This window comes from Budorcas taxicolor, chromosome 23 (genome assembly GCF_023091745.1).
Source record: "Budorcas taxicolor isolate Tak-1 chromosome 23, Takin1.1, whole genome shotgun sequence".
Classification (NCBI taxonomy): Eukaryota; Metazoa; Chordata; class Mammalia; order Artiodactyla; family Bovidae; genus Budorcas; species Budorcas taxicolor.
Window position 1 is genome coordinate 33,981,149 of NC_068932.1, and position 18,975 is coordinate 34,000,123.

At 43.0% G+C, this 18,975-nt stretch overlaps 1 protein-coding gene across 1 annotated transcript in view; it reads left to right on the plus strand.

Annotated features, from left to right (window-relative positions):
* Positions 1 to 11,994: 11,994 nt before the first annotated feature.
* TDRD1 (tudor domain containing 1) overlaps positions 11,995 to 18,975 on the plus strand; it is a 53,171-nt gene continuing 46,190 nt past the window's right edge. The window contains exon 1 of the mRNA XM_052661231.1: positions 11,995 to 12,336. Within this exon, the coding sequence (XP_052517191.1) occupies positions 11,995 to 12,336 (342 nt within the window). The remainder of the gene's footprint in view (positions 12,337 to 18,975) is intronic.

Consider the following 18,975-nt stretch of genomic DNA (forward strand, 5'->3'; position numbering starts at 1 on the left):
GGAATTTTATACATCTCTTACAGTAACTTTTAAATCAGAAAAGTTATTAGCATAGAAATCTCATTTTGAAGCTCCTTGTATAGAGCTCACCAAAAAAACTTCAATGACTCTAAGAAAACACGAAAAGATTTTCAGCTAATTTCCCCCTCAAAAACCTAAAAACTAAAAAAAAAAAAAGGGGGGGGAGGCAGGATTGACCTACAGCTTCCTTTTCAAAATGGGACTAGCTAATAACCTTAAAAAAATTTTAAAAAGGTAAGTTTTAAGTCTGCCTTATATTAAGAAGTTCTGGTTAATGTTTATATTTTGAAGCCACCTTTGGCCTGGGCTTGGTTAATTTGGTACAATGCAGTTTACCAAAAAATTAAATTATTAGCTATGACATGATCATCTCTGAAGTAGGTGAATAGTTTGTGTTTCCTAATGACAGGCAACTATACTCACAATCCAATCGATACTTTGCTGGGTTTGATTTCTACTTTCTGTCTATTGCCCCGTCACGCCAGTACTTTTTCTTTTGTTTACTTCTTAGCCCAGATAGATTTTTAAAATCTCAGTAGCTGAGAAATAAAGTTCAAAAGTGGCTTCTGAAATAATATGATAAGATTACAGGGTCACTCCCAAATTTAAATTATCTATGCTCCCATCCTAAAGGAAATCAGTCCTGAATATTCATTGGAAGGACTGATGCTGAAGCTGAAATTCCAATACTTTGGCCACCTGATGCAAAAAACTGACTCATCTGCAAAGACCCTGATGCTGGGAAAGATTGAAGGTGGGAGGAGAAGGGGATGACAGAGGACAAGATGGTTGGATGGTATCACCGACTCAATGGACATGAGTTTGAGTAAGCTCGGGTAGTTAGTGATGGACAGGGAAGCCTGGAGTGCTGCAGTTCATGGTGTCGCAAGAAGTTAGACACGACTGAGCGACTGAACTGAACTGATGCTCCCAAGGTTGCCCCGAAATGACACTGAACACAATATTCCCAACACAGTAAGCCCTGCTGCTGCTGCTAAGTCACTTCAGTCCTGTCCGACTCCGTGCGACCCCATAGACGGCAGCCCACCAGGCTCCCCCGTCCCTGGGATTCTCCAGGCAAGAACACTGGAGTGGGCTGCCATTTCCTTCTCCAATGCCTGAAAGTGAAAAATGAAAGTGAAGTCACTCAGTCCTGTCCGACTCTTAGCAACCCCATGGACTGCAGCCCACCAGGCTCCTCCATCTATGGGATTTTCCAGGATAAGAGTATTGGAGTGGGGTGCCATTGCCTTCTCCGACAGTAAACCCAGTGACATGTTTATAAGAAATTCAAGAATCAGCTTTAATTATTTAAAACTAGAGATAAGAGGTAAAAGAAAAATCCAAACTTTGTGAAAGAAACATAACTTCAGGTTAAGGAGTCTTTAACATGAAACTGTTAAGATGAATTTGAAAAACTAGTACAGATTATTAGTCATTCTTCAAAGGAAAAGATGATTTTACTACATCTTCAAATAAAGGCTGCATCAACCTATCATCTCTCCTAAAGAGCAGACTTCCAGGAAGTTAGCATGTATTTGTAAATAGATGGTTTTAAATAGAATATACTAAGCAATCCTCATTAGCTATGCTGTCACTGAATAGCATCAAAGAACAACTCTTTAGTTTACCGTTGAAGGGACTAAAAGGTTAAAGGTCGGTTATTGTGCTCCACCACTCCTTCCTTGTTAGCAATAAACAAGACTCTGAAATACCAATGATACTCTATGGAATCTCCACTGTTTAAAGGAACCTCTGAATTTATATGCAGGTATTATGAATAAGAAAAGGTCTTAAAAAGAATAAAACCAATATAAATGTAAGCCAGGCATTTCCAGGTAGAATCTTTAGTGATTGTACATGCCCACCTATTACAATGTAACAAGGGGTTTTAATTCTTTATACTGCAAAGTTTGTGAATCACTCAATATCTTCCACTGAATTTAAAATAATAGGAAAGGACCAAAAAGGAAAGAAAAAAAGAGAAAAAGAAAAACAAAGCCAATCTTCACTGCTTTCTATTTGTACAATGATGGATAAGGAATTTGAAAGTAGTGAAGAGAGAAGATACACAAGCAGATGGTCGGTTTTACTATCAACATCTCTCGCACCTTAATCTTTCCCACACTCTGCAAATATGAAGGTGTAGTTATCAGTCCAGAAGGCTACACCCACAAGCATACCTAAACACTTACAGTTTTTTGGTGTGTTTTTGTTTGTTTTTGAGCGACTACCAGCATACCTCTTGAAACACTTTCACTGATTTGCCACATATTGTCCTCAGAAAAACTCCTAACCTATCATTTTAGAAGAAATTTTAAAAGGTAGGCACGAAAGGTAGATTACACAGGTACACATAGAGAAAACTGCCGAATGACTGGGGCTCCCCCCCGTTACTATACTACATAACTCTCGGAGGTAACAAGATCATCAAGTCGAAGATAATCCAGATGTTTCAAATCCAGGCCTCTTTCCTCTAAGCAAAATCAAGATGTAAAAACTAGCTAAAGTTCTTCCATGGTTAACAGGCGATCAATAATTATACCTGCACTGTTCCCCAAGATCGCTACGAGGGGACATGTAGAAGGGGGTTTACCATTTTACAGGTTTGACAGACACATAAATTTGAAATCTGATCCTTAGCAACCAAAATTTATCAAATGCCTTGATGTCCTTGGCGGGGGGGAGGGGGGAGGCAATATAAATACCAAGAACGATTTCCTTCATAACCACGACCCCAAAGAATCGTCTCTAAAATTACTTAAAATCACAGTAATGGAAGTGTTTGGAAGAGGGTTTAAAGTCACTACAGTAAACATGAAACACGAACACAGTCAACTTGGAGAGGAAAGGAGAAAGAGACGCCGAGTCCATGAGGGGTGGCCGAGCAGGTGGGGCTTAGCTGCTGTTCACACGGGGAGACCCGGCCGGCGGCCTAAGTTCTGCGGCTCTCTAGGGACCTCTCAGGAGGCGCGGCCCCCACGGCCCCCGGCGACCCCTCCGCCGCCTCCTGCCCGGGCGGCCCGGGACTGATGGCCGGGAGGCAGAGAGAGGAGGGAACGCCTCCACCAAGCGCTCGCCTAACTCCCTCGAGAAGCCAGGCCAGGGAGCCGCCCCGGGACATGCAGGATGGCGCAGGAGGTGGCAAGCCCGCCGTGCCGCCACCGCGACTGCCCAGTCCTCCCGGGCGCCCCTCTAGGGTACTTACCCCACTGATCCGAGCCTCAGGCCACACCCCTAAAGAAGCCGCTGGAACTACTGCTCAGGGATCAACTTCTCCATAGAGGGGCCCCGCAGACCTGGAAATGCGGGGGCGGTGGGGACAGCAGTGGGGACAGGGCCAACAGCACGCTCCCTCCGTCGCGGCTGCCCCAAGCCCCCGCGGAGCTGACACATCAACAAAGATGGCGGCGACGCCGAAGCCGGCCCGGCTACAGCTGAGGGGGCGGGGCTCCCCGGAGGAGCCAATCAACGAGGCGAAGGCGTCGTGACGCAACGCACCTTGGGCCTGGGGAACCTGTCTGCAGTGGGCGGGGCCGACGCTCCGCTGTCTCCAGCTCGGCGAGCGTCCTGCCCGGGCACTTCGTCTTCGGAGCTCGCCACCCCTTGGCCATCCTGGCGAGCCGGCGGTCCTGCCTCGCTAGACCGGCCCTACCTCTCACGCCCCTCCCCGATCCAAGTCGGTTATTGCTTCCTGTAGGACGCGCTCCTTGGAGCTGATCCCTCTTTACCCTTTGGCCCCTACTCATCTTACTCAGGGACTATAAAGAGAATTTTAAATTGTGACCTCCCAGCTCTGATGCGTTAGTCTTGCACCTGACGTGGGCGGAGTCAGCAGGAGCTGCCTACCTGCCCCTCAGACAATTCATCTCTGGGAGAGACTCTGGGGGTTTCCATAACACCGCATTCATGCCCACCGCTTGGCACCTACTGCCATTGTTTAATAATAAACTGTTGGTGCGTTCCTCTCCAGTACCCGACTGTGAGCCTTGAGCACGGGAAGTGTCATCACCCTAGCACGCAAAGTGGGGTTTGGCACGCCAGTGCTGCTCAATAATTAGCTATATATATAGTGTACTGGGGGGAAAACGTATACTGAATACAGTTGCCTAGTCACGTCCGGAGAAGGTGAGCAGTTTCAGTCTGGAGATTTTGCAAACCTACTCTGCCCAGTTTAGTGCTGCTCTTGGATTTAAGGCTTCTTACTGCACAACTCATGACTGAAAGAACAAAACCCCCCAAACAAACAGAAAGTCTTCACTTAAAAAGCATTCAACACTGTGTAACTCTGTTCCTCTTTCCAACAGGAAATGGCACCTCCCTCCTTCAATGAAGATACTGGTTAAAACACATTATGCAGTTAAAGTGTGACAGTAAAGAAATGACTTTCAAGCAGTAAATTTACCAAACATTCCTGTTGTTTAGTCACTCAGTCGCGTCCGACTCTGTGATCCCATGGACTGTAGCCCAAGCCCAGCGGGCTTCTCTGTCCATGGGATTTCCCAGCAAGAATACTGGAGTGTTTCACCAGGCATTCCTATTGAGATGTTATTCCAAGGGGAAAAATATAAAAGAAACTTTAAGCTTTTTCAGTATGCTTATTGGCAGTAATATTGACACTGATTTCTGAACTATATTAGTATAAAGCATGTATGTAATCCTTGGAATCAAGATTTTCAATATTGGAGAAAGGAAATACAAATATAAAAATCATAAGTATAAAAACACTGCAATCCTAAATTTGAATTTAGAAACATCAGTATGAATTAGTAAATTTGAAATTAGAAATTTCAGCATGAACTCATGATACATTTCATTTCCATTAAAAAGAAAAAAAAAGGCTGTCTACTGAAAAGGCCTAGAATAATGATCAACCCAATGGACACCCCTATTGTCCAATCATCTCTAAATGTAATTTCCCACTAAAAGTAACCTAGGCCCCTCTAGGAACTCAAGAGCTAAATCTACAAGGGAAGAAATGTACAATAAAATTTAGGATATTTTGGTTATACCAGAAAGTAAAGATCAAAGGAGTTGTGTCAAAAAGATTTGAGCCAATTTAAAGGTGTTCCCCATACAGAGAAGACAATTTTAGCATTTAAAAGTAACAACAAATCTACCAGTTTAAAAAGTAATGAGTGTGTTGATTTTTTAAAAATGGTATTGGTCACCTTTGCTGCTACTCCTGCTAAGTCACTTCAGTTGTGTCTGACTCTGTGCGACCCCAGAGACGGCAGCCCACCAGGCTCCTCCGTCCCTGGGATTCTCCAGGCAAGAACACTGGAGTGGATTGCCATTTCCGTCTCCAATGTGTGAAAGTGAAGTCGCTCAGTCATGTCAGACCCTCAGCGACCCCATGGACTGCAGCCTACCAGGCTCCTCCGTCCATGGGATTTTCCAGGCAAGAGTACTGGAGTGGGGTGCCACTGCGGATGCCAATAAATCATCACATTTTGAAAACTAAAAAAATCAAACATCCTGCCTTTTCTGTTACAAACTGAATCTCAAATAGTTGATGGAGAAAGTTTTTCTTTGTGGACTTTCAGGTAACAAATGCAGAGAAAAACACTATTATCATTTTAGAAACACTTCCCTGGTAACTTAGACAGTAAAGAATCTGCCTGCAATGCAGGAGACCTGGGTTCAATCCCTGGATCAGGAAGATCCCTTGGAGATGGGAATGGCAACCCATTCCAGTGTTCTTGCCTAGAAAATTACATGGGCAGATGAGCCTGGGGGGCTAGGGTCCATGGGGTCACAAAGAGTTGGACACTGAGTCACTAACACTTTCACTTTCAGTGAAATAATGTAGCTAGATAATGATCACCAGTGAATCCAGAATCATATGGAAAGCTGGCTGGAAACTTTAGAGTGTATATCCCCCAAAGAGAAATGACTAGATATTAAGCGTCTTCTGAGTGAAGCAACAGAGGAACACGATACCACCACCAGGGAGGTATTCTTGCCAGAGAGAATGTAATCAACAGAATTGTGAGGAAAACTGCCATTCCTTCAATATATAAGTTGCAAGAAGATGAAAAGATTAAAAGAGAAATCTCTTTTTAAAATACACTGAATGCAAATATAGGATCTGATTTGACCATACATATTAAAAGTCATTTGAGACTACCCCAGAAATTGTAAATACTAACTTTATGATATTATGAAATTATTTTTAAAGATGGGATAAATTTGGGTGATGTTTTTCAGAAGTTAAGATCTTTTAAAGATATGTACATAAATATATATGGATGTAAAGATACAATATACCAGAAAGAAAGAACATACTTCAAAAAATAAAAACAACCACATTGATGGGGGGTTCTTCAAAGATGAACAAAGAACAAAACATAACTGAAAGAATTGCCAATAGTCAAAGTTGGAACAATTTGAGCAAGGAAATAAAGGAGTGTTGGATTATAACCCAGAGCATAAAATGAATATCTGAGTCTCTACTGATGTATGTATGATTGAATATGATTGAAACATCTACTTCTGCTTTATTGACTATGTCAAAGCCTTTGACTATGTGGATCACAACAAACTGGAAAATTCAGAAAGAGATGGGAATACCGGACCACCTGACCCGCTTCCTGAGAAATCTGTATGCAGGTCAAGAAGCAACAGTTAGAATTGGACATGGAACAACAGACTAGTTCCAAATTGGGAAAGGAGTACGTCAAGGCTGTATATTGTCACCCTGCTTATTTAACTTATATGCAGAGTACATCATGAGAAATGCTGGGCAGGATGAAGCACAAGCTGGAATCAAGATTGCCAGGAGAAGTATCTATAACCTTAGATATGCAGATGACACCACCCTTATGGTAGAAAGCGAAGAGGAACTAAAAAGCCTCTTGATAAAAGTGAAAGAGGAGAGTGAAAAGGTCGGCTTAAAACTCAACATTCAGAAAACCTGAGTTTATGGCATCCTTTTATTATGGCATCCAGTCCCATCACTTCATGGCAAATAGATGGTTAAACAGTGGAAACTGTTATTTTTTGGGTCTCCCAAATCACTACAGCTGGTGACTGCAGCCATGAAATTAAAAGATGCTTACTCCTTGGAAGGAAAGCTATGATCAACCTAGACAGCATATTAAAAAGCAGAGATAGTACTATGCCAACAAAGGTCGGTCTAGTCAAAGCTATGGTTTTTGCAGCGGTCATGTATGCATGTGAGAGTTGGACTATAAAGCAAGCTGAGCACCAAAGAATTGATGCTTTTGAACTATGATGTTGGAGAAGACTCTTGAGAGTCCCTTGGACTGCAAGGAGATCCAACCATTCTATCCTAAAGGAAATCAGCCCTGAATATTCATTGGAAGGACTGATGCTGAATCTGAAACCCCAATACTTTTACCACCTGATGTGAAGAACTGACTCACTGGAAAAGACCTTGATGCTGGGAAAGATGAAGGCAGGAGGAGAAGGGGACAACAGAGGATGAGATGGTTGGATGGCATCACTGACTCTATGAATGTGAGTTTGAGTAAGCTCTGGGAGTTGGTAATGGACAGGGAAGCCTGGTGTGCTGCAGTCCATGGGGTCACAAAGAGTCAGACACGACTGACTGACTGAACTGACTGATGACTGAATATATTTAGTAAGTTGAAGAGGAGAGACAAATCTCCCATGCAAAATAAATTTCAAATGATTTCTGTAGATACTCTACTTTTAAGGAAGAGGAGCATAATTCCCTTTGTTTAGGTGTAGACTGCACAAAATGACTTCTGTGTTCATGACATAAAGGAAGGGAAAAAATAACTTTATAGTAGAGAAACCTGATAAATACTAGCCAGGTGATCACAAAAAATAGCAACAGTCATGTTCAAAGAGTGCTTGATGTGATGCTACAGAAATAACATTTTACCTCTGTAGTCTTTCTAATAACTACCCTCTTATTATGAGAAAACATCAATGGGGCATCCAACAAAAATGTCTCACCAGTACCCCTGGAGGCCGTCAGTTCAGTTCAGTTCAGTTCAGTCGCTCAGTCGTGTCCAACTCTTTGCAACCCCATGAATCGCAGCATGCCAGGCCTCCCTGTCCATCACCAACTCCCGGAGTTCACTCAGACTCACATCCATCGAGTCCATGATGTCATCCAGCCATCTCATCCTCGGTCGTCCCCTTCTCCTCCTGCCCCCAATCCCTCCCAGCATCAGAGTCTTTTCCAATGACTCAACTCTTCACATGAGGTGGCCAAAGTACTGGAGTTTCAGCTTTAGCATCATTCCCTCCAAAGAAATCCCAGGGCTGGAGGCCATGAAGACCATCAAAACCAGGGACTGAAAAACTGCCTGAGGAGACAAGACAACTAAATGATGTGTGTTATCCTGAATGGGACCCGGGCTAAGAAAAAGGACAATAGGTAAAAACTAAAACATTCTCAATAAAGCATGGACTTTAATAAAGCATTAATATTGGATCCTTGTGCTTAGTTTTCTCGGACTCTTTGCAACCCCATGGACTGTAGCTGGCCAGGATACTCTGTCCATGGGATTCTCTAGCAGAATACTGGGATGGGTTGTCCCTTTCCTTCTCCAGGGGATCTTCCCAACCCAGGGATGGAAGCCAGGTCTCCCACATTGCAGGCAGTTTCTTTACCCTCTGAGCTACCAGGGAAGTCCTCAGTCAGTCAGTCAGTTCAGTTGCTCAGTCGTGTCCGACTCTGCGACCCCATGAATCGCAGCACGCCAGGCCTCCCTGTCCATCACCAACTCCTGGAATTCACTCAAACTCATGTCCATCGAGTCAGTGATGCCATCCAGCCATCTCATCCTCTGTCGTCCCCTTCTTCTCCTGCCCCCAATCCCTCCCAGCATCAGAGTCTTTTCCAATGAGTCAATTCTTCACATGAAGTGGCCAAAGTACTGGAGTGTCAGCTTTAGCATCATTCCTTCCAAAGAAATCCCAGGGCTGATCTCCTTCAGAATGGACTGGTTGGATCTCCCTAAGTCCTAGTGGATCCTTAATTGTAACAGATGTATTCTACTAGTATGTTAATAATAGGGGAAACAATTTAGCTTATGTGGGAATTCTCCATAGTCTTCTGAATCCACTTATTCTTCTAAAACTTTTCTGAAAATAAAGATCTTAAATTGAAGAAAGTAGGGAAAACCACTAGACCATTCAGGTATGACCTAAATAAAATCCCTTATGAGTATACAGTGGAAGTGAGAAATAGATTTAAGGGCCTAGATCTGATAGACAGAGTGCCTGATGAACTACGGACGGAGGTTCGTGACATTGTACAGGAGACAGGGATCAAGACCATCCCCGTGGAAAAGAAATGCAAAAATGCAAAATGGTGTCTGAGGAGGCCTTACAAATAGCTGTGAAAAGAAGAGAAGCAAAAGGCAAAGGAGAAAAGGAAAGATATAAGCATCTGAATGCAGAGTTCCAAAGAATAGCAAGGAGAGATAAGAAAGCCTTCTTCAGTGATCAATGCAAAGAATTAGAGGAAAACAATAGAATGGGAAAGACTAGAGATCTCTTCAAGAAAATTAGAGATACCAAGGGAACATTTCATGCAAACATAGGCTCAATAAAGGACAGGAATGGTAAGGACCTAACAGAAGCAGAAGATATTAAGAAGAGGTGGCAAGAATACACAGAAGAACTATACAAAAAAGATCTTCATGACCAAGATAATCACAATGGTGTGACCACTCACCTAGAGCCAGACATCCTGGAATGTGAAGTTAAGTGGGCCTTAGGAAGCATCTCTAGGAACAAAGCTAGTGGAGGTGATGGAATTCCAGTTGAGCTATTTCAAATCCTGAAAGATGATGCTGTGAAAGTGCTGCACTCAATATGCCAGCAAATTTGGAAAACTCAGCAGTGGCCACAGGACTGGAAAAGGTCAGTTTTCATTCCAATCCCAAAGAAAGGCAATGCCAAAGAATGCTCAAACTACCGCACAATTGCACTCATCTCACATGCTAGTAAAGTAATGCTCAAAATTCTCCAAGCCAGGCTTCAACAATACGTGAACCATGAACTTCCAGATGTTCAAGCTGGTTTTAGAAAAAGCAGAGGAACTAGAGATCAAATTGCCAACATCCACTGGATCATGGAAAAAGCAAGAAAGTTCCAGAAAAACATCTATTCTTCTTTATTGACTATGCCAAAGCCTTGACTGTGTGGATCACAACAAACTGGAAAATTCTCAAAGAGATGGGAATACCAGACCACCTGATCTGCTTCTTGAGAAACCTGTATGCAGGTCAGGAAGCAACAGTTAGAACTGGACATGGAACAACACACTGGTTCCAAATAGGAAAAGGAGTACGTCAAGGCTGTACATTGTCTCCCTGCTTATTTAACTTCTATGCAGAGTACACCATGAGAAATGCTGGGCTGGAAGAAGCACAAGCTGGAACCAAGATAGCCGAGAGAAATATCAATCACCTCAGATATGCAGATGACACCACCCTTATGGCAGAAAGCGAAGAGGAACTAAAGAACCTCTTGATAAAAGTGAAAGAGGAGAGTGAAAAAGTTGGCTTAAAACTCAACATTCAGAAAACGAAGATCATGGCATCCAGTCCCATCACTTCATGGGAAATAGATGGGGAAACAGTGGAAACAGTGACAATTTATTTTGGGGGGGGGGCTCTAAAATCACTACAGATGGTGATTGTAGCCATGAAATTAAAAGATGCTTACTCCTTAGAAGGAAAGTTATGACCAACCTAGATGTCATATTCAAAAGCAGAGACATTACTTTGCCGACAAAAGTCCATCTAGTCAAGGCTATGGTTTTTCCAGTGGTCACGTATGGATGTGAGAGTTGGACTGTGAAAAAAGCTGAGCGCCGAAGAATTGGTGCTTTTGAACTGTGGTGTTGGAAAAGACTCTTGAGAGGCCCATGCACTGCAAGGAGATCCAACCAGTCCATTCTAAAGGAAATCAGTCCTGGGTATTCTTCGAAGGAATGATGCTAAAGCTGAAACTCCAGTACTTTGGCCACGTCATGAGAAGAGCTGACTCATTGGAAAAGACCCTGATGCTGGGAGGGATTGGGGGCAGGAGAAGGGGACGACAGACGATGAGATGGCTGGATGGCATCACCAACTCGATGGACATGAGTTTGAGTGAACTCCGGAGTTGGTGATGGACAGGGAGACCTGGCGTGCTGCAACTCATGTGGTCGCAAAGAGTAGGACACGACTGAGTGACCTAACTGAATTGAAAAAGATAATAGTACACAAGTAGGAATGGCAACCCACTCCAGTACCCTTGCCTGGAAAATCCTATGGACGGAGGAGCCTGGTAGGCTGCAGTCCATGGGGTTGCTAGGAGTCGGGCACAACTGAGCGACTTCACTTTCACTTTTCACTTTCATGCGTTGGAGAAGGAAACGGCAACCCACTCCAGTGTTCTTGCCTGGAGAATCCCAGGGACGGAGGAGCCTGGTGGGCTGCCCTCTCTGGGGTCTCACAGAGTTGGACACGACTGAAGCGGCTTAGCAGAAGCAGGAATTTGCTCCAGACAATCAACGGAGATTGTTGCATCAGTGGCAAACCGACTGATGCAGACAAGACAGACCTTAAATAGACACACTTGGAACTAGGTGATGGGCACATACAAGTAACGTTTTTCTTCTGAATTTTTTTGAGAGTCATCGTTTAAAAAAACAAGTTTACAATTGTTCTTCTTTGAGAAACATCAACCTATAATGAAGTGCTCTAAGGGCAAACTGTGATCACCTGTACCTACTTTCCGCAAGCTCACAGAAGCAGGGATTGATTTGAAAACCTTTTTTAAGACTTTAAGTGGTTAATATGACCCAAGTGACCTTTGAGGAGACAAGGTCTGTATCTTTGCCTTTGGAATTTCCAGCAACTCCTTTCTAGAAGCTGAAACAGTAGGTACCTTCTGTTTCCGCAGAGGATCGCCCTGAGCCCGCAGCCTTTGTACCAGCCCCCACAAAGCTGCACCACCAGGCCCTGAGCACGCCTCCGCATGCACGCGGAGGATGCACGTGGACGCAGCGTGAGCACTTGGGCGTGGACTGCGCAGGCGCCACGCTGGCGCCAGGAGGGCCGGTTAGGCATCCGGAGCGAGGTGAGCTCTGAGTGCGCAGCTGGGCGGCAGGGCACCTGGCACGGGCAAACGCCGCCACCACTACGAGGCTTCAGAGACGGGTCGGATCCACAGCCCTTTTGCCTTTTTCCAGGTCGGGGTTCCCATGCGCACGGGGGAGTGAAAGGGGCGCTACATGAGGGCTGCCGAACTTCGGCTGTTGGGGGCCGGCCGTTGGGCGCTGGACGTTGGGGTCGGGCGTTGAGTTCGGGCGTTGAGCGGGTACCAGGGGCCTGGAAGTGGAGAGAGTATCGAAGGTTGGAGAGGTCCTGAGAACTTGGGCGGGGAAGGCATGTCTCGGGTGGGAGGTTCTGGTTGGGGAAGATCGCATACTGGGGGGAGGGGCGAGAGATGTGAGAGTTGAGCTTTGGACGTAAGGGGGACTTGCAGCAGGTTTGGAAAATAGCTCATACTTCCAGGCGTGACTCTCCAGAGTGCAAACCTCCGCTTGCATCCCCTTCAAGTACCCCTTTCCCCTTCTAGGAGAATCTGACTTGTGGATTCAGTGCTTTCATTTGACTCAAAGCTACAGTGCAAAAAATATTTTTTAGATTTTTACCCCCCGCCCCCTTCCTACCTCCTGTAAAAGGAAGGTGCATTGCAGCATTTACTTACATATAGGTGAGGCAACCCTGGTTCGTTTAACATGTGTCTGTAGCATGTGTACCGTGTGCCAGTCGCTTTTCTTGGTAATCAGGCCCTGTGATAAATATGCTTGCCTTTTTGGCCTCTGGAATTAAGGAACATGCCTCTGGTTGCCTTGTTGAGCCATCCGGGTATTGAATGCACAATTGCAAGGCCTAGGAACATGAGCTGAATTTTCATCTCAACTGTGTGAGGGCGCTGGTCCTTGTGGGTTTGGTTACTAAACCTTCTCAGGTCTTCTTTCCTTCTCTGTGGGAATAAAGAAATAGGACTACTTGAATTCTCAAATTATTTCTCTTTTGAGGGAGCAAACTAATTCCGCATGAGTGGAAGAAATTCTTTGAGTGTGGGAGTGCTACAAAAGTAAAGTAAAAATACTAGCTGCCTTATGGGGTTTAGTAAGCACCTGCCACGGTGCTAGGTGGTTGACATACAGCCTCATGTTTAATCCTCATGATGATATTGTGAGGAAGTTACTGCTGCTGGCTAGACTTTATAGTCACTGAATCCTAGAAAGATGAAGTGATTTGCCTGAGCTAGCATACTGAATGAGGAAGATAAAACTGCTCAGACTTGTATCTGACGGACTTTAAAGCTCACGTTCCTGTGGAATCGTTGAGCTTCAGAGCTTGAAAAGTTGAATGTTTCCTTTGGGTAGCCATTCTCTCTGAATGCAAGGGGTTACCGGGAAGACAAAAGCAAAGAGAAAAGGGAAAAAGTGAGTTATCTGCTGCATGCACTTTCGGTATTTAGCTCCCTCGTGGCTCAGACCGTAAAGAATCCGCCTGCAGTGCTTCCATCCTGGGTTAGGAAGATCCCCTGGAAGAGGGCATGGCAACCCACTCCAGTATTCTTACCTAGAGAATCCCATGGACAGAGGAGTCTGGCAGGCTACAGTCCATGGGTTCACAAAGGGTTGGAAACGACTGAGCGACTAAGTACAGCACACTGTGAATTTACTCTCACTTGGCTGTGGTGTCCTGAAGAGAGGAGAGACCTTATGTCACGGTTTGCAGTGTATCCTGGGATGTTCCTGTCTTCATAGGAGAGGGGCTGGAGAATTCTAAGGAAATAAAAGAAAGTTTTTACCCTTGAAGGTGTGTCCAGTCTTACTGAGATAAGTTCGTGAAGCATAGAGCTAATGGACAACACAAAACCAAGGCCTTATATTTGCCTGTAGAACTGCAGAAGTTAGTTACTTTCATTCCACTGCTCTTCTGTTACATCAGTTCAGTCGCTCAGTCATGTCCGACTCTTTGTGACCCCATGAATTGGTCTCCCTGTCCATCACCAACTCCCAGAGTTCACTCAAACTCATGTCCATCGAGTCGGTGATGCCATCCAGCCATCTCATCCTCTGTCGTCCCCTTCTCCTCCTGCCCCCAATCCCTCCCAGCATCAGAGTCTTTTCTAGTGAGTCAACTCTTTGCATGAGGTGGCCAAAGTATTGGAATTTCAGCTTTAGCATCAGTCCTTCCAAAGAACACCCAGGACTGATGTCCTTTAGGATGGACTGGTTGGATCCCCTTGCAGTCCAAGAGACTCTCAAGAGTCTTCTCCAACACCACAGTTAAAAAGCATCAATTCTTCGGCGCTCAGCCTTCTTCACAGTCCAACTCTCACATCCATGCATGACTACTGGAAAAACCATAGCCTTGACTAGACAGACCTTTGTTGGCAAAGTAATGTCTCTGCTTTTAAATTATGTTATCTAGGTTTGTCATAACTTTTCTTCCAAGGAGTAAGCGTCTTTTAACTTCATGGCTGCAATCACCATCTGCAGTGATTTTAGAGCCCCCCAAAGTAAAGTCTGTCACCGTTTCCACTGTTTCCCCATCTGTATTCCCATGAAGTGATGGGACCAGATGCCATGATCTTCGTTTTCTGAATGTTGAGTTTTAAGCCAACTTTTTCACTCTCCTCTTTCACTTTGATCAAGAGGCTTTTTAGTTCCTCTTCACTTTCTGCCATAAGGGTGGTGTCATCTGCATATCTGAGGTGATTGATATTTTTCCCGGCAATCTTGATTCCAGCTTGTGCTTCCTCCAGCCCAGCGTTTCTCGTGATGTACTCTGCATAGAAGTTAAATAAGCAGGGTGACAATATACAGCCTTGACGTACTCCTTTTCCTATTTGGAACCAGTCTGTTGTTCCATGTCCAGTTCTAACTGTTGCTTCCTGACCTGCATACAGGTTCTCAAGAGGCAGATCAGGTGGTCTGGTATTCCCATCTCTTTGAGAATTTTCCACAGTTTCTTGTGATCCACACAGTCAAAGGCTTTGGCATAGTCAATAAAGCAGAAATAGATGTTTTTCTGAAACTCTCTTCCTTTTTCCATCATCAGTGATTCCTCAAAGAAATTTGGGAATCTTTCTAATTAACCTCTTGTGTTGGCCAAGGAAACAACAAAACTATTTACTGTGGATTTGAGGATGATTATAAGTTTGTGTTATTCATCACCAGTAGCGTGTTAAAAAAAAATAGTGGATTTTATATGGAGGAACTACTTTAAAACTGGGTGAGGTTAGGCAGTCCTTGAGGTATTATGACCCTCAAAGCAATATCTGTACCTATATATATTGGAAGTTTGCAACCCAAGGTTGGGAAGCACAGCATTATGGTATAGGGCCCATTGACTTCATATTCAGTTATGCCCCACTGATTGACCCAGGATGAAGCCAAATGAAGATACATGCACATTCTCAGTGTTTCATAATGTTGAAATTCAGCTTTAAAAGCCTGTTGTGTATCCCAGTTGTGGTGGTTACATAAATCTATATATGTGTTAAAATTCATAGAACTTTATAAATCAGAAGAAAAAAGGCAGTTGCGTGGTATGATAATTACACATTAAAAAAAAAATTTATTTCCAAAAGATTTTAGATAGCTCCATATGTGTGCTCACAGTAATCCTACTTCCTCCAAAAGCTAGAGCATGAGCGAAAGTAGTTTTCAGAGTCAGGGATAGCACAATTCTCCTGTTGACCATTTGTCAGCCCACATCTTGAATCCTATGCTTTTAGGAGAGTCCTGTCTGTGTTTAGGTTGTTCATGAACTAGAGAACATGCTAAATTGTGGGAGCTCTGGCAGATCCTCAGCTGGTGAAGGACCTGGAGGAAAGTGGATGTGGTGCCCATTTCAGATGTTTGAAAGGTTGGGGTCACAACGGGAGTCAGTAGTCAGTTGGGAAGAAAATCATTTTATAGAGACATGTGCAGTACAGTTGGCTGTCCAAAATTAAAGGATGTTATAAGTCTCTAGTTATAGGACCAGTCTAGATGTCTGTTTACCCTGGGGGTTGTAATGAAAATTCCTAAATTGGGTGAGGCGAGTGAACCTAAATTCTAACCTAAAGATTCCACTATAGGTGGAGCTTCTTTTAAGCTTAAATCCTTTTTGTTTGCTGCTTCAATGTGGAAGACCTGGGTTCAGTCCCTGGGGTGGGAAGATCCCCTGGAGAAGGGAAAGGCTCCCCACTCCAGTATTGTTTCCTGGAGAACTCCATGGACTGTGTAGTCCATGGGGTCGCAAGGAGTCGGACATGACTGAGCAACTTTCACTAAGCAGACTAAACTTTTTACGTTAGGTCTAAGACTGGTTCTGTTATCCTTCCTAAAGTCAATATATATTTATTAATTTTTGGACTTTGGAAGAGTTGAGCTAAGACATGAATTATTGCTATTAAATTTCAATAAACCTCATACTAGGATGTAATTCTCCGTTTAGAATGGTCAGATGAGATTTTCGGACGGTGAATTTAACTGTCCTGTCCAGGTTGTCAGGAAGACAGTGCAATAGGGCATTTTAGATAGTGTTTGTCATACAGGTATCTTTTGAATGCTTCTTTATACCAAACACCACAGTAGGTGCTATAGGAAATTAGAAGGGTTTTTGTTAATTTTTTAGTAAGACATGGTTCCAGCACCAACTTAAAATAACTGTCTTTAGGTAACTGTACAGGGTAGTAAGGAGTTGTGGACTGACTATCAGCCTTACTGAATAAAGAGAAAGTTAGGAAGACTATTTTAGGAGTTAAAGACTGTGTATTGAGGGTCCTGGTGGTGTCTTGAAAAGCTGTCTGCACCCTAGTTTTGTGGTTTAAGTATTACTGTGATTTTTTACTTGCTTTAAAATTAACCACACTTTAGGAAAAAGGTTTAATTGAACATACAATGATATTTTAACCTTAAAATACTTTTTTATATAAAAGTAACTCATCCTTTAATATAATTTGGAAAATGAAAACAATAGTGAAAAAGATTTTCTTGTCAACGTACCCACCCCAGACCACTGTTATTTAAAATTTAAAATTTAATGTATTTCAGTCTTCTTTTTTACATAGAGTTTTGTTCTTTTTTATTTTGCAGTTATTATACTAAATAACCGTGTTTTTCTGATTTTTTTGTTTGCTGTTCTAACAGACATTTTCCAGTGTTTCTGAAAACTGAAATTCTAAATGGTAGTGTAATATCCTGTCTAGTAGAGGCATCACAGTTAATTTTCTCTTTTTTCTATTTATTTTTCTTTTTTCTTTTTCTATTTTAAATGGATACTTATACATACTGTATTTTTTTATATTTACAATTATTTCAGTGGGATGATTTCTAGAAGTAGATTTGTCTGGTGAGTGGCTATGGACATTTTTAAGAATATATATTATATATATGTTTATGTATGTATATGTGCATATATATATGTACACATATATGCAAGAGAACAAAATGCATATATAAATCTCCAAATTATTTCCCAGACAGAACATATTCATTTACATTCCTTTCATTGCTGAGTGTTTTAATTACATGTATGCTGCGAAGGAAGTGATACATAGGTATTCCCATTTGAATTTTTTTGTTACAAGTGAGATTTAATGTCCCTCCTCCCAACCCCATATGTTAATCAAGTAATCTTCATCCTCTATGCGTTTCGTTCACACCTTTTGCTCGTTTATTTTATTGGTGTCTGTATCCTTTGGGCTGCAAATAAGGGAAAACCCAAAGGTTTATTTTTCTGATGCCACAGCAAGTCTGTGCATAGGCTGATGCGGGCTAGAGTCAGAGCCTTTTCCAGGGGCACCAGCCTGGTTATTTTCTCCTCTAGTGTCCTGAAGTTGTGCGGCTTGATCATGCCTATTGCTTCCTCATTGTGATGTGGGTGGTACATCTTCAGGCCTCAGGACCCTGCTAGCTGAATCTGTCCCTATTCGTCAGAAAAGGACAGAGCTTCCTGAGAAGCTCAACTCAGGAGAACTCTGGTGATGGCCAATGTTGTCTCTGACTGAGGCTGGCAAATCAGAGGTGGAAGGTGGTGTTTGGGCCAGTCACCCACAGTGTCTCGATGTCTCTTTACTGTTTATCCCACTTTTTAAAGGTTTCCAACTTGTCATCGTTGAGTTAATACTTACTTCCTGATCTCTTTACTGTTATTGGTAAGCTTTTGATTGTTCTTATAGTCAGGCTTGCCGTCATTTCCTATGTAATGTTTTACCACTTTTAAACTAAAACAGGGACTTCGCTGGTAGTTCAGTGATTAAGACCTCATGTTCCCAATGCAAGGGGCATGAGTTTGATCCCTGGTTGGGGAACTGAGATCCCACATGCCTCAGGGGGTGGCGAGAAAAAAAAAACTAAAACCAAACCCACAGTGGACCCTTCATCGTCCACTGTGGGTTTGCATGCTGGTTTTTGGGGAAGTAAAATCTGAGATGGAGATTGGTATAGTGTGGTGCATGAATGTGGCTTGTATGGTACTAGTTTCTTTTGGAGTTAGATGAGGTGGACTTGGTACTCCGGTATATCTCAATGTTGGAAAAAATGAATATTCTTGGTTGTATTGGTCTCTACTAGATCAAGTTTCATTGCGGTAGTAAAATGCATCTTATCACTGATTGTTGACTAGTATGTTTCTAAAGCTGGTGTGTCCTTTTGGAGGCTGAATTTCTCTTTAATCTGTTTTTACTTTATATTGATATATCTCAAGGCGATGTCACTGCTCTCTCTCCTGGGAGTGTTTCTTTTATCAATATAAAATATTTCCCTTTATCTGAATATTTTCTACCTTAGGTTCTTTTATCTGCTGTTAACCATTAGCAGACCAACTTTATTTTGGTTATCTGCATAGCACATGTTATAGTCCTTTTATTTGCAAGCTTGCCATGTATTTTGTTTAATGTATGTCTTTTGTGCATATTACCTATCTGGGTATTTTTCTCCCT